Below are 16,566 nucleotides of genomic sequence, written 5' to 3'. Positions count from 1 at the left end.
CGAGGGGGGACATGATAGCAGTGTTCCAGTATCTCAGGGGCTGCCACAAAGAAGAGGGAGTCAAGTTATTTTCCAAAGCGCTTGAAGGCAGGACAAGAAGCAATGGATGGAAACTAACCAAAGAGAGAAGCAACCTAGAACTAAGGAGAAATTTCCCGACAGTTAGAACAATTAACCGGTGGAACAACCTGCCTCCAGAAGCGGTGAATGCTCCAACACTGGAAGTTTTTAAGAAGAGACTGGACAGCCATTTGTCCGAAATGGTATAGGGTTTCCTGCCTGAGCAGGGGGTTGGACTAGATGACCTCCAAGGTCCTTTCCAACTTTATTATTATAATTATAATTATAATTAATAATAATAATAATAATAATAATAATAATAATAATAATAATAATAATAATAATAATAATAATAATAATAATAATAATAATTTTTGGAAGTACACCAAAAAAGGAAAAAGGTCCAAGATAAACAGGGCAAGTCTGAATATATACGGTAGGTGCTTAGTGCTTAGATATGACTTCATTGACATTATTCATGTTTTGCAACTTTAGTTTCATTTATCCTTCCTTCCTTCCTTCCTTCCTTCCTTCCTTCCTTCCTTCCTTCCTTCCTTCCTTCCTTTTTCTTTCTTTCTTTCTTTCTTTCTTTCTTTCTTTCTTTCTTTCTTTCTTTTTCTGTTTCTTTCTGTTTCTTTCTTTCTTTCTTTCTTTCTTTCTTTCTTTCTTTCTTTCTTTCTTTCTTTCTTTCTTTCTTTCTTTCTTTCCCACCTTTATTATTTTTATAAATAACTCAAGGCAACATTATTTTTCCTATAGCAACAATCCTATGAGTTGGGTTGTGCTGAGAGAGAGAGTGATTGGCCCCCAAATTTCCCAGTAGCCTTTCATGCTTATGACAGGATAGAATTCAGTCTCCTGCTTTCTATTGTGGTGCCCTAGCCATTAGACCAGGGGTAGGCAACTTTGGCTCTTTTATGACTCGTGGACTTCAACTCCCAGAATTCCTGAGCCAGCCATACTGAGGGGAAAGGGAGAGGTTTCCAAGTTGAGCCATGCTGGCTCAGGAATTCTGGGAGTTGAAGTCCACGAGTCATAAAAGAGCCAAGGTTGCCTACCCCTGCAATAGACCAAACTGGCTCTTTAGCCATTTTTATTGGACTTTTCCCCTTAAATTCAATTTATACTGCTTTGGAGTGAGACAAATGTGAAGGCAAAGGGACAAATAAAGGACTAGGTGTGGATTTGAATCATGTGGGAAAAAACGGCAAGTCAGCTAAACAACCAAAGATAGAACACTTTGCACAAAAAGGATCCGTAAACGAAATAAACTATTATTTCCAACAAATGTGGTGCCCTAGAATTAGAACTTCAAACAGACTTGGAAAAAGAACAGTAGTCAGAGCTCTCCTTATCAGCCAAGGAGAAACTAAATGAGAGTTGAAATTCTTTTATGGACTCTCATTGTGTGTCACCATTGCAACTAATTAATCCTTCGACTAGTCTGAGGTAAATTGAAAATAAATGTAAAGGTAAAATCCATGGGAAAACTCAACAGACTTTGTGGCAAAAGAAAGTCTGCTCACAACACAAACTGTTAGCTTGATATTTGAGCAGTTATCAGTCATAATGTCATGGTTCCGACAGATGAAACCCTTCAAAAGAACTTCGAGGCATTGTTTACCTTAAAGAATCTTTTATTCGAGTAGCATAATATCGGCACTACATAATCGAAACCAAAAACTCCCCTGGGCACATAGTATCAAAGCATAATGCTCTCCTCCAATTAACAGTCATAAATCACATTCCCCAATTAGCTTGAAGCTCGGGCTTCCTCTCAGTTCTCCAGCCCGCCAAATCTCTATCAGCTCTGGGCTCAATAACCTTGATTCTCACGCTAAGTTTAGTGTTGTTATGTCTAGCTAGACTCTCATTCACATACCCCCCTCCCAACATCATCTAACTCTAAAAGCGAAAGGGAAAAAGATGACTACATTTCCATCTGTTGTCAATGCAAAACATCCAATGTTAGCAGCGTTGACACATAAAACGTGAGATGATGAAGGGTGATGTAGAGGCTTATGCAGTATTCAAAAGCATGTAATGAGATTTTTTACTCTCATCAAGGATTAAGTAACTGGTCCATTCAGCCCTCTAATCCTGGGCATGTGTGCAATTAAACAGCAAGCAATTAAAGAAAACAATTGACAAAATGCCACAGCACTCAAATGTTTGTGTCACCTGTCCTACACCAAACAATCACCTTACGTCAGCTCCAGTTGCCTCCAAGACTGCCATCGGCTGTCCCCAGATTTGAAAAATCAGAGCTGAGGGAGTCAGCTAGCCAGTCTGGCAGCTTCAAATTTCTTTTCCTAAGCAAGACAGTTGTTTAAGTGAGTTTTGCTCCATTTTACGACCTTTCTTGCCACAGCTGTGAAGTGAATCACTGCAATTTGCTAAGTCAGTAACAGGGTTGTTTAAGTGAATCTGGATTTCCCCATTGACTTTGCTTGTCAAAAGGTCACAAAAAGTGATCCCATGACTCGGGGACACTGCAACTGTCACAAATACATGCCAGTTGCAAAGCGGGCAAATCCTGATCAAGTGTCCATGGGGACGCTGCAACAGTCACAAGTGTGAAAAATTGTCCCAAGCCCCTTTTTTTCCATTGGTGTTATAATTTTGAACGGTCACTAAATGAACAATTATTAAGTGGAGGACTACTTGTAGAAATTTCTTCTGAAAAATTTCAGCTCAGCCCTGCTCAAGGCTGAGTGGTGGGATTCGGCTGGTTCACATCACTTCAGCAGAACCGGTCGCTAATTTTTTGTCGCCCAGGCCCAGAATGGACTTCTGGAAACGGCATCCACACAGAAAACCGGTTGTTCACATATTTGAATCCCACCCCTGCTTACAACCCTGGCCATTACTTTCGTTCCTTTCTTTTCTCCCTCCCTTTGAGAAAATTCTGAATGAATGCGTGAGAACTGAAAAGGGAAAGGAGGCCAGGGTACTCACGGGATGGGAGGTTTATTAGGAGCCATTTCAGGTAAGAGGCAGGCAGTAAACAGTACCAAAGGGCAGAAGGAGGAACAACAACGGGGAGCAAACGCCTCTCGGTTCTTCTCAGAGTTGTATTAAAAAAACAAGGCAGGCCCTGCAGGGACAGAGCTGCGCAGGTAAGACCTCAGAGAATGGCATCTACCTTCTTCTGGAAGGTGGAGATTGAATTGCTTATAGGCTGCTGCCATAGGATGCAGCACAAAGGAGGGTGAGGGTTACCCCAAGAATGGCAGTGCTGCCCTAGGAAGAGATGGCATGAGATGAATTTGCTGCAGTCTTATTTTCAGGTTTGTGTGCCCGTTGGAAGTTTTAAGAGTATCTTGGAGAAAGCAAAGGAAAATGTTTGGAGGGTGGGATGGAACGGAACGGGTGAGGAGGCAATGCTGCATGTGGGGCTTATTCATGCGTAGTTATCATAATTGGACTGTGTTGGCATCACTCTTGTGCTCCATATGAGGTTCGTTATGTGCCCGAGACCTTCTGGGACCTTCTGGAAAGAGATGGAAGAGATTTCACTGGTTGGATCACAGGCAGGGAAGGTGGGTTATCTGGGAATTCGCTGACCAGTTAAACGATTACCTTTGTCACCCAGTTTTTTTTTCCTCAGCCCAAAAATGTCCTGGTTGCCTTACAAGCTTATTTCAGTCTATCGATGAAAGCCGGGTCAAGCCAATTAAGCCTCTTCACAAGTCAAGATGCAATTGCCATACTTATTCTCCTGCCTTCATAATGTTTGCCCCATATTTTTGTCAGTAATTAAGAAAGAAAAGATGGTTGATGGGTACCATCTGGAAGATTCCTATGTTCATAATTCAGAGCTTCTCTCCAGATGTCACAGTAATGAGGAAAAGGGTCAGAGGCCAATTCTACTATGATACTTTTAAAATAGGGATGTCCAAATCTTAGCAATTTTAAGACTTGTGGGCTTCAGCTCCCAGAATTCCCCAGCCATCCATGCTGGCTGGGGAATTCTGGGAATTGAAGTCCACAAGTCTTAAAATTACAGGGGTTGGACACCCTTGCTTTAGAATAGAACACAGCTGGAAGGGACATTGGAGGTCTTCTAGTCCAGCCCCCTGCTCAAGCAGGAGGATCTATACCATCTCAGGCAAGTGACTGCCTAGTCTCTTCTTAAAAATCTCCAGTGATGGAGCGCCCACGATTTCTGGAGGCAAGGTGTTCCACTGGTTAATTGTCCTCACTGTCAGGAAGTTTCTCCTTAATTCCAGGTTGCTTCTCTCTTTGATCAGTTTCCAACCATTGTTTCTTGTCCTGCCCTCTGGTGCTTTGGTGAATAACGTGTCCCCCTCTTCCTTGTGGCAGCTCCTCAGATACTGGAATACTGCTATCATGTGTCCCCTGTTTCTTCTTTTCTTTAGACTAGCCAAGCCCAAGTCCCACAGCCATTCTTCGTATGTTTTAGTCTCTAGGCCTTTGATCATCTTAGTTGCTCTTCTTTGAATTTTTTCCAAACTCTCAACATCTTTTTTGTGATGTGGTGACTAAAATTGGCTTTAGAGTCACCTTTGGAATCACCTTTGTTGACAGTAAGACCTTATAATTCTTGTGGCAGTTGAAGGAATCTATAATAACTTTAGATCTTGCCACAGTCTTGTTGAATACTGTTTTTACTTTGACACTATCAGCTGCACTATTTTTACACTTAATATTGATTTGATATTATGGTTTCCTTGTTGCTTCATAGCTTATGTTTATAAGTATAACTCCCTACCCTTTCCCAAAAATTATGACACCCCAATTATGAGAAGGAAGAGAAACAGAAAATGATTGTGCAGGTGCCTTGGCACTGCTCTTTAGAAATAAATATTCATGATGGGATAATCAGGCATTAGGAAATATTATTAGTAGTAAATATCTAATCTGCCAACTGCTCCACTTTCAGCCATAGTTTTTCTTCGTGAAGATTCCATTACTGGTATTCGTAACCAACAATGTTACTAGTCATCTCTAGCACATTTTTATTCGCTTTTCCATCAATCTTGTCTCTCTGGCAGGCAATCTTACCTGAAATGCTGTTTTTATTTCAATAATAAGCAGAATTCGAGCGGTCAATCCCTTGGTATGTAGATAGTAGAAGGCTGTCTTCTCCCCTGTTGTTGTTTGTGTAGCTCTGGCTTTAACACAGTGGCTGGTTCTTACTTTAAAGAGCTGGCTCTTAATGGGATTGCCTAGAACAGGGCTCTTCAAACTTGGCAACTTTAAGCTGAGGAATTCTGGGAGTTGAAGTCCACAAGTCTTACAGTTGCCAAGTTTGAAGACCCTTGGCCTAGAACAGGGGTAGGCAACCTTGGCTCTTTTATGACTCGTAGACTTCAACTCCCAGAATTCCTGAGCCAGCATGGCTCAGCTTGGAAACCTCTCCCTTTCCCCTCAGCATGGCTGGCTCAGGAATTCTGGGAGTTGAAGTCCACGAGTCATAAAAGAGCCAAGGTTGCCTACCCCTGGCCTAGAAGGAACCGTTTCAACTCCTATTCAATTCCCTTTACATAGATCTGCTGCCAAGTCTCCGGCTACAGGTAGTCCTTGACTTCCAACCCTTTGTCGAGTGACAATTCAAAGTTACAACAGCACTGAAAAAGTGATATGACATTTTTTTCACACTTATGACCGTTGCACCATCCCCATGTTCATGCGATCAAAATTTGGACGCTTAGCAAACGGCTCATAGTTACGATGGTTGCAGTGTGTCCCAGGGTCATGTGATCACTCTGTGTGACCTTCTGACAAGCAAAGTCAATGGGGGAAGCCAGATTCACTTAACAACCGTGTTCCATACTTAACAACTGTGAGATGTGTTTGAATATTAGTAGCTCAGTTTGTTAGTTGGGCTGTTGGTTTGATCTTGGCAATTTGGCTGCAAACGTTTCGTCTCCATTCGGGTGGGGGGGGGGACATCCTCAGGGCGCTTTGAATTGTTCAAAGCGCCCTGAATTGACAATTCAAAGCGCACTGAAGATGTTCCCGAATGGAGACAAAATGTTTGCAGACAAATCGCCAAGCTCGGAGATCAAGCCGACAGCCCCTTAACAACTGTAGTGATGCATTTAACAACTGAAAGTGATTCCCTTTCTTGCCACAATTGTAAAATGGAGCAAAACTCACTTAACAACTGTCTCACTTAGCAACAGAAATTTGGGGCTCAATTGTGGTCATAGATCAAGGACTACCCATAGCCTGCGGGGATGGGGTCATCAGGGATGATTTTCCTTCTTCCTCCTAGGGCAAGAGTAGGCCACCTTGGCTCTTTTATGACTCGTGGACCTCAACTCCCAGAATTCCTGAGCCAGCCATGCTGAGGGGAAAGGGAGAGGTTTCCAAGCTGAGCCATGCTGGCTCAGGAATTCTGGGAGCTGAAGTCCACGAGTCATAAAAGAGCCAAGGTTGCCTACCCCTATCCTAGGGTATCAAATAAGAAAGATATTAAATATCTATGAAAATTTTACTTTGCCACTTGCATTAGAAACATTTAACTGAACAGCTATACAAACAGCATCACATAGGTACAAGAATAAGTCTACACTCATTTTTACTGATCTCAGTGGGTTTATAGAAGTCAGCTCTGTGTCCAGTAGAGGCTCACCTTGAGGTAGTAATCTCCTTAAAGGTGCAGCAGATTTTAAAAATACAGGATATAATTAACTCTTCTCTATTGGCACAAAGCTTATAGCAAGCAACATTGTCTATAAAAAGGCACAATGGAACAGTTCTTTTTCAGTCCTTGTGTACTTGCGCATGGCTGCTTAATCCTTTCTCCTGGGTTGGGCCTCCTCTTGTCTGGCCCTTGTTAATTCCATCTGCTCATCTTTCTCTATATTACCACCCAGATGTTCCAGCAAGCAATTTCCTCGCTGATGAAACTTACCACTCTCACTCCAGCCTAACTGGCCAAACTAAGACTGGTCCTCCTGAATTTGTTGCACCCTAGAACCGTGATGGCGAACCTTTTAGAGACCGAGTGCCCAAACTTCAACCCAAAACCCACTTATGTATTGCCGGGTGGGCATGGCCGCTGGGTGGGCGTGGCCTGCTGGATGGGCGTGGCTACAGTGGTCATGGCAGATGGGTGGGTGTGGCCAGGGTGGGCATGGCCAGCTCGATGTTGCTCCTGGGGAGGGATGCCTGTGGGGGCCAGGCAGGGTTGGGGGAGATCCAGGGGTCTCTGGTGGGTGGGGTGGTAGGCAGGAGGCTGGTTCTGCGGGGTGAGGTGAGGCAGGGCGGGGGTGCCATGTCGCAGGGCGAGGCAGCGGCCAGAGCGGCTGCTGCCTGACACTATCGGCCCCCGCACACAAAGGCCAGCAAGCGCATGGGTGCTGGGATGCATCCAGCCACGTGGGATCTCAGCAAGTTAGCGGGCGGCTGGTTGAAGAGGATAGTTGCCATCTCCAGGGCATGGCGCGCGTGCCCACCGAGAGGGCTCCGAGTGCCGCATGACATAGTTCGCCACCGCCCTAGAAACTACCCATCTGCCTTTTTTAGTTGCAGGGAATCCTTCAGCATTCTCCTTTTTACCTCTTGCTTGCTAGTTTATTTTTTTCTACCTTAACTTAACGTTTTGTATTCTTAAGATGCCTCTCGTAAAGCTAACCATTTCCTTGTCTTGCTTCTCATACTCCTGCTCATTGTTCTTTAACATCTTAAGTTAATATCTGCTCCTTTCTTTTGTCACCCATATATATTCATACTTATCCACAGCCACAGTTTTATGTCTTTCCTAATCATATGATGAACAGTGGCAGGAACTGGGAATATTTAGTCTAAAGAGAAGGATTAGGAGAGACATGATAACAACGGTAATAGCACTTAGACTTATATATCACTTCACAGTGCTTTACAGCTCTCTCTAAGCCAGTGGTTCTCAACCTGTGGGTCGGGACCCCATTTGGGGTCGATCGACCATTTCACGGGGGTCGCCAAGCAAGGCTGTCCGCCATTTTTTTGTCCGCCATTTTTTGTCCGCCATTTTTTTCTCCTTTTCCGGCGGGTGCCTTACCTCCCTTGGGCCGGGCCAGCTGGTGGTCGGCCTGCTCCGTCTCTGCCGCTTGCCAGCTACGCCTCAGCCGGCGCAGGGGGTGGAACCACGCATGCGCGGCGCTCCCGGGCAGGGAAAGTCCTTGACTTACGACCGGTTTAGTCCTCGACTTACGACCGGTTTAGTCCTCGACTTATGACCGGTTGGGGTCGCGGCATTAAAAAGGTTGAGAACCACTGCTCTAAGCAGTTTACAGAGTCAGCGTATTTGTCCCCAACAATCTGGGTCCTCATTTTATCTACCTCAGAAGGATGGAAGGCTGAGTCAACCTTGAGCCAGTCAGGATCGAACTCCTGGGAGTCAGCAGAGTTAGCCTGCAATACGGTGTTCTAACCACTGTGCCACCATGGCTCTAATTATATTTGATGAACTGTCTAAGAGAGGAAGGAGTCAACCTATTCTCCAAAGCACTTGAGAGCAGGACAAGAAGTAATGGAGATTCAACCTAGAATTAAAGAGAAATTTCCTGACTATTAGAACAATCAATCAGTAGAACGCCTTGCCTTCACAAGTGCTCCAACATTGGAGGTTTTTAAGAAAAGATTGGAGACCTATCTGGCATGGTATAGGATCTCTTGCTTGAGCAGTGGATTGGACTAGAAGACCTCCAAGGTCACTTCCAACTCTGTTGTCCAAACTCTGTATTCTAACTCAGGGCTTTTCAACCTTTTCACCCATTGTACCACTTTTAGGATATGGCAATATCCGAGTACCACCAGTCGCCTAGCAAGGTGTCAAAAACTTGATGACCCAAAAAAAAAAAAGGAAAAAGTGATAAAGTACAGGTAGTCCTCGACTTACAACAGTTCGCTTAGTGACTGTTCGAAGTTACAATGACACTGAAAAAAGTACCCCCCAAGACACAAGCAAGCAAGAAACCTGCCTGCCCACCCGGCGGCGCTCTTCCGCCTGTCCGAGGTTTTCATTGTTGTGAGCATTTCTGTTGAGGATTGGCAGCATGGGTGGTGGGGGGTGTTTGGTTTTTATTCCCTCCGTCTGCTGGGTGGTTGCAGCAGGTTTTGGTCACTTCACATGACCCTGGGACACTGTGACCGTCATAAATATGAATCAGTTGCCACGCATCTGAATGTAAATCACAAGACCCTGGAGATGCTGCAACATTCCAGCTGATCGGTGCTTCTTCTGGGCTCAGCAGAAGCGCCAGGATCAGCGCTGAGCTCCAGCTGGGGCCTGGCGCTGATCCTGGCGCTTCTACTGAGCCCTGACAGCCCCGAAGAAGCGCCGATCAGCTGGATCCTGGCACTGATCCTGGCGCTTCCGCTGAGCCCTGACAGCCCTGCAGCTCCAGCCATCTCTCGCTCAGGATTGTGCGGTGCTGCCACCGGTTCAGCTCATTCCCCTCCCCCGCTACCACTTTTCTAGGATGGTCGCGTACCACCTGCCAGGTGCCAATGTACCACAGGTGATACCCGTACCACTGGTTGAAAAGCCCTGTTCTAACTCATGTACATTTTATTTGGTTTGATTTTCCTATTTGAGACAGGCTTCTTGCTTTCTAGAAGCCTCCAGTTTTTATTTCCTTACCAATTCCCTGCTATCTACAAAGTATCTTTATCTCTTCCTTAATCTCTGTTTCCATTTTTTCTTCGTCTCTCCAAGTATTTTCTTTGTTTCTCTTTCCTCTGAGATTGGTACAACAAGAAACTGGCACTCAGCCCCTTTTCATTTCTTTTTTTTCAAGTGCCTGCCAGCTTATACCACACCTTAATTCATTTATTTATTGTTCTGCTGTAACCAAAAGGATGTTTTTGTACCTACTTTTTTTTTCCTTTTAGGCTGACCATAGGAATCTCTGAGGAGCAAGACAGTCTCCAAGGGAGAACAGATGTGAACTTATGTTGGAAAGAAAGACTGTACTTCAAAGGAGGAGAACAGGGGTGTACTTAAGGGGGAAAAAGAGAAGGTGTGGCCCCAGAAAAGAAGATAAAATCTTGTTTTAGCCTCATACACCTCCACCACTATTACTTTGTTTAGTATTTTGGAAATTAATCATGTATTTAGATGAATCTTCCTTCACACTGGAAATATTGAACGGGGCCAGGCATCTTTCTGTGAGTTGTTAATGCTGATTGTTAGGCTTTACTACTGTGTATCTTAAAAGGTAGGAATTTTTTTTACTCCAAATGAGCAAAACATGATGATGCAAAATCCCAAAGGCCACAGCTTTGTTGAACAGCTACAGCTTTATTTGCTAAAGAAGTTCAAGGTTGGTTAAATCAGTTGTACCTTTTGGCTATCATGGAGCAATAGATACTGAAAAATTAACTTTTTTAAATGTATAATTGCATTTCCTTTTCTCCTTTGTTTGGCAATCTTTACTGAAAAACCAAAACTGGATAATTCTTCTTTGCAAAGTGTCCTAAACTAATGTCACAATTACTGCAGCCAGAGGTCTAGATCTAGTGTATGATGCATATTTACTGAATATCATACAACTGGGGATTCTCAGGTGTGTACAATCATTTATTGTGTCATCTATTGATCAGCTGCGAATATTTGTTTATTTTAAACTTTGTTATGTTTAGAAACACGAGGGAGATGGATTGTCTAGAAACATGAAATATAAACAAGCAAACAAATGTGTTCAGGTTTGGCTGATCCACACTGTGGACGGGACCTTTTGAGTTAAACTTGATTTCTGATTACTTCATTCACATGTCTGTGTAGTTTTCTCAACAAAATATGGAAGGCCTCACCATTTCCTTCTTTGGAGATAGCTTTCCCATTTCCCAGTCTAGCCCATAGCCTTACCATTCCTGGAAGAATTCCCATCCAAATCCTAACCAGCCCAAACCCTATTTGTCTTCTGAGGTCAGGTACTGCCACATGCTGAAGCACACTGACTGCTAGTGACTAAAACTGATGGGCAAGATTTTACAGCAGGTGGTTTTGTTTTCATTTCGGTCTCTTTCTCTCTTGCAACAGATCAGAGACAAGGTGTAACTCCTGATCCTGGGTCCTATTTGTTCCGATCGCTGCCATGCCTATTCTCCTCTCTGCATTCCTGGGTCTCTGCTTCTGCCAACTGATTTCCAGTGACCTCTCTGAAAATGACACTGTGGTGATCACCAGCTCTGGATCCATTAAAGGCATGAGAGTCCTAACTAAGTCTGGTGCCGTAAATGCCTATCTAGGAATTCCGTATGCTGAGCCTCCAGTAGGGAAACTGCGCTTCCAGAAACCTGTCCCACATCAACCATGGAGCCATGTCTTGGAGGCTACCCACTTTGGGAAACCTTGTCACCAATGGACCTCTTTTAGCTATCCTTATTCAAGAATGTGGGTTGCCAGTAAGCCCCATTCTGAAGACTGTCTTTTCCTCAATATTTGGGTGCCTCACCCCCAGCCCTCCGTGTCAGTCCCTATCCTTGTTTGGATCCACGGTGGAGGATTTACTGTTGGTTCAGGGTCTTCGGTCTTATACAACGGGTCAACATTGGCTGCTACCGAAAATGTCATTGTGGCATCTATGAACTATCGGGTGGGGATCTGGGGCTTTCTCTTCTTCCCACCAGAAGCCCCAGGGAACATGGGCTTATGGGACCAATATCTGGCTCTGAAGTGGTTGAAGGAAAATGCAGCAGTCTTTGGCGGAGATGCAGATAAGTTGACTCTCATTGGCCACAGTGCGGGAGCAGCCTCTGTGGGATTCCAGCTCCTCTCTCCTGTAAGCCAATCCCTTTTTGACCGAGCGGTGCTCCAGAGTGGAGCTCCCAATGCACCCTGGGCTTCAATGCTGCCCGAAAAGGCCCAGAAATATGCCCGTTATTTAATTGGTCTGTTGAACTGCAGAAAAGGAAACCACAGTGCCACGATGAGCTGTCTCCAAAATAAGGACGTCGGTGTGTTTCTGAATTTCAGTTCTTTTTTCTTACCCACCTACGATGGGGATTTCCTTCCTGAAGATCCAAAGAGATTTCTAGAGAAGGGGACAATTCCAGCAAAGCCACTACTTATAGGTATTACAAGGGATGATGGCACAGTCTTTATACCTCGAGTTTTCAACGATGTAGACGATGACAAAAACGAGACCTGGGAGCAGGTCATATCAGGTATAGACATTATATTACGAAGACATTTTGAAGAAGACATTATCAAGGCTGTAGCGCTTAAGTACAATGAAGATAAACAAGGGCCGAATCTGAATCGACAGATCTTGGCTCATTTTAGTAGAGATCACTATTTTGTGTGCCCACTAATTGACATTGCTGCAAGGATGGCAGCAACGAAGGGCTCTGTGTATGTTTACTCCTTCAATCACCAAATTTCGACTTCCATCTGGCAAGAATGGATGGGTGCAGCTCATGGAGTTGAGGTCCCTTTTCTCTTTGGAACCCTCTCGTCACTCCCAGGACTCAATCAATCAGATGCAGAAGCTGACAGGGTACTAAGCCAACGGGTGATGCATTACTGGGCCCAGTTTGCCAGAAGTGGGTAAGACACTCTTGTGAGATGCACAATTCGTGTTATGATCCCGTAAAGAAGACATTTAGACCCCGAGACTATAAACATAATCTATCCGTCATGCCTCCTTGACCCATACAGATCAAATTACTTTTCTTCCTAATCCCCACTATACTATTGTCAGAAGGTTATAGATTCCCCGACGGCGTTCCTTCTCCTCCAGTTGTATGAGAGGTTTCGTGGACCCCCTTCAACAAGAAGCAATGGATGGAAACTGATCAAGGGGAGAACCATCCTAGAACTAGGGAGAAATTTCCTGAGAGTGAGAACAATTAGAAATAAGGTTTCCTGTTTGAGTAGAGAGTTGGACTAGCAGACCTCCAAAGTCCCTTTCAACTCTGTTATTCTGATGCTGAAATGACAGACAGTGTAACCAAAGTCAATTTTGGCTCACATTTACTTCTATTCCTAAAGGAATGAATAGTATAAATGTTTTTCCAGGCATTGTGATCTGCCTTGTGGCTGACTTCCACTACAGAAAATAATTGATTTAGAAATAAACAAAGCTAATATCACTTGAAAATGCTCGTCAGGAGGAATGTGAAGTTGACATGTCAATCATTCTGTCCTTAATCTTTCAGTTCAAATTGACTGTTGTCTGTAATTTGATCATTTTATTTCCTTGACAGGAATCCCTCCAAATTCACATCTGGTGAAGTTCAATGGCCACATTACAATGCTACTGAACAAAACATCTACCAGATCAGCACCGAGGCACCTCAAATCATGCAGTTTTTGCCACGTGAGCAATGCAGCTTTTTAACCCACATTTATAACACAACAGGAATTGGTGAGTTACTACTCCAGCTCGAATCACTTCACATTATTCATTTTTTCTTCCTATCAAATTATTGAAAGAAAAATCTTCATCAGGGTCCAGTCCAAGCTGATAATAAACAAAATGGAGACTGCTTTAGAAAGAAGGTGGCTGTTTATTGAAGAGGAGAACCAGACAGAAAGACGGCTCTGGGGGGAAAAACTGATCACATGGAGCAGAGTGGTGGGCTTTTATACCTTCTGGGTCTCTTGAGGTTGTTTCCTGTTCCCGTTTGAGGCTTTGTATTTCCTGTGTCGTGTACTTTGATCTGAGTCTGAGTGTGCCCTTTTGGTATTGGTGGGTTAATCCTATTATGTCCTGTCTTAGAGTTTGGGTGGGGTATGTAGATTTTAAGGGTCTTTGTCTTCCTAATTTCTTCAGTTTCTAGCTGGAAGGCTCCAACCTTTCTGAAAGGACTATTGAATGTGCATTTCTAAAAGCTGGCCTCTGCCTTGGGGCTGGGACTGATTTCTGGGGGCTGGTTTCTGTCTTTTTTAAAAGATCTTCTCCATTATTCTTTTGGGGAAATATATTCTGTCTTTTTAATATTTCCCAGAATATTTCTTTCTCTGGATTCTTCCCTCAGAATGTAGTCACCAAAGATACATTTGATCTCAGTTGGCCCCCAGAATTGATTATTCTGGTATAGAGGATGTTTTGGCATGTATCACTAGTCTTATGCCATTGAATGGCATTAATCCAAATATTTTGGATTATGTCTTGATTAAACTTTGATTTAAATTTTGAGTGGCTTGAAAATGGACAAAGCACTTTAAGGATTTTATTTTATTTTAGATTGTTTTTATCGTGTATTATTTTTACAAATAACTCAAGGCAGCAAACATATCTAATACTCTTTCCTCCTATTTTCCCAACAACAACAGCCCTATGAAGTGAGCTGGGCTGAGAGAGAGTGACTGGCGCAAAGCCAGACAGCTGACTTTCGTGGCTAAGGTGGGACTAGAACTCCCACAGTCTCCCAGTTTCATTCCTAGCCTTATGCCACATGGTATACATCTGAATGTTTTGGATTATGATTTGATTAAACTTTGAATAGCTTGAAAATGGACAAGGCAGCGATGCTATTTTAAGTAGGGTGATATTATGCTGATGTTTCTGCAAAATATTTGTATAAGGAAACTCCACTGAACTCTGGTGTTTTTGAATCTTTACTACTGGATATATATTGTGGAAACATTGACAGTTACACATTAGTGGCTCTAGTAGTTCCTTTTCTTTTTCTCTTTTCCAAATGCAGCATAAAGAGATTTTATGCAACATCAGACCAAACCGAAGATAACAACTGACCAGAATTTAATGGAAGGAATTCTCAGGCAACTTTACTGTGAAGTGTGTGTGTACTGGAAAATATAATAAAGGAGATATACGGAGAACTGAACTTGGATGTGAATGGAGAGGATTTGCTTAAAAATCATACTCAAATAAAAGAGCGATGGAAACTTCAGTGGCATGGTTTTGTGCAGTATGCAAATAGTCCTTGGCTTATGACCACAATTGAGCCCAAAATAAATCTCTGTTGTTAAGAAAGTTGTAAAGTGAGTTATGCTCCATTTTATAACTTTTCTTGCCACAGTTGTTAAGTGAATCATACAGTTCAGTGATGGCAAACCTTTTAGAGACCGAGTGCCCCAAAACCACCCACCACCCCGTCCCTCCTCTGTCCTGCCTGCTGGGCCACCCACCACCTCCACGGCCCGCCACAGATCACCCAGGCAGTCCAGCAGTGCCATGGCGACCACACCCTCCACCAGTGTCCCACAGCATCATCTGCGTGCAATGATGTCCCGCTGCCCTGTCCTTGGCTGCGCTGCTTCCCGTGGGCCGCACCCACGGGCAACTCTCCCCCGGGGGGGGCTGCTGGTGAGGAGGGGGCCATGGGAGGAGGCAGGGCTGGGGCAACAGTGTGTGTGCCCACAGAGAGGGCTCCGAGTGCCGCCTTTGGCACGCGTGCCATAGGTTCACCACCACTGATACAGTTTGTCAGTTGTCCCAGCTTGGTTAGTTAGAAAAGAAAGATTCTCAAATCCATTGTAAATGAAAGTACACTTTACTAAAGCCAAGTGGTTATAGAGAAGCAAAAGCTGGATCTGAAGTTTTGTGCCCAAAGCATCCGATTAACTTTTCCCTTCTCCCCACTTTTCCCCTGGTTATCTCAAAGTGTTCAATTACATTCAAACAAATTGTTTTGGTAACAGTCCCTGGCTTGATGGGCTGCAGGGTTTCACATTCCAGTCCATGACCTTGGAATGGACAGTGGCTCCCACTGGATGGCACACAGAGTAGTTTCAATTCCCCTCATACCAACCTCCCTCCCCCCCACTGCTGATGGCTGACTGGCATCTGGCAAAGCACCACTGATGCAGCAGAATGACAGTCCTGACACAGTTGTTAAGTTAGGAACACGTTTGTTAAGTGAATCAGGCTTCCCCATTGACTTTGCTTGTCAGAAAGTCACAAAAGATGATCATCTTATGACCCGGGGCAGGACACATAAGCAACACCTGCGAATGCAAGGACTTGAATCCCTTTTATTAAACCAACCTTCCCCCAAATCCCCACAGTTCACTTTAAGCCCAAGAGCAAGGCTCTAACATGCGCACACACCTCAAGCAGTTCCTTGAAGCTAGCAGTCCAAGAGAGAGAAGGACAGTTCTGATAGCAAAAACACTTCAGGGAATTTGATCGCGTGCGTCTCCGTTGCACAGAAGTTTGCTGGGGCCACGGCCCAAACCAGAGCCGAGCTGGGTCACTGTGAACTCACACACGGCAAGGCTAGGCAAGGCAGAATAAGGCAAAGCAGAGCAAAGCGGAGCAAGGCAAAACAAGGCAGCGTCGGTAACAGCAAGGCCTCTTGAATCGTGGCAAGTATAGCTGGCAAATACAACACTTGTTCCCGACAAAAGCCCCTCCCCACTTAAATCCTATTCTCCAGGTGAGCCTTGTGAAGAGGGGTGGAGCTCCTTCCTCCAGAGCAGTGGGGTCACCCGGCACTGACTCCACCTCCTCTCCATTCTCTATGCCAGGGCTTTTCACCCTTTTCACCCATTGTACCAGTTTTAGGATATGGCAATATCCGAGTACCACCTAGCAAGGTGTTAAAAACTTGATGACCAAAAAAAAAAAAAAAAAA

At 44.2% G+C, this 16,566-nt stretch overlaps 1 protein-coding gene across 1 annotated transcript; it reads left to right on the top strand.

The window, feature by feature from the left end:
* Window positions 1-11,114: 11,114 nt before the first annotated feature.
* LOC107296155 (acetylcholinesterase-like) lies at window positions 11,115-13,340 on the top strand (the record flags this gene model as incomplete). The annotated part of the gene is made up of 2 exons (XM_029285991.1): window positions 11,115-12,568; window positions 13,228-13,340. Coding segments are annotated over exons 1-2 (1,567 nt in total), but the record flags the coding sequence as incomplete, so codon positions are not given.
* Between the last annotated feature and the right edge of the window lie 3,226 nt (window positions 13,341-16,566).

This window comes from Protobothrops mucrosquamatus, unplaced genomic scaffold, assembly GCF_001527695.2.
Source record: "Protobothrops mucrosquamatus isolate PMUCROS unplaced genomic scaffold, P.Mucros_1.0 scaffold2668, whole genome shotgun sequence".
In the NCBI taxonomy this organism is placed as follows: domain Eukaryota; kingdom Metazoa; phylum Chordata; class Lepidosauria; order Squamata; family Viperidae; genus Protobothrops; species Protobothrops mucrosquamatus.
The sequence above is the reverse complement of the archived record's forward strand: the minus strand, read 5'-3'. Positions and strand labels throughout refer to the sequence as shown.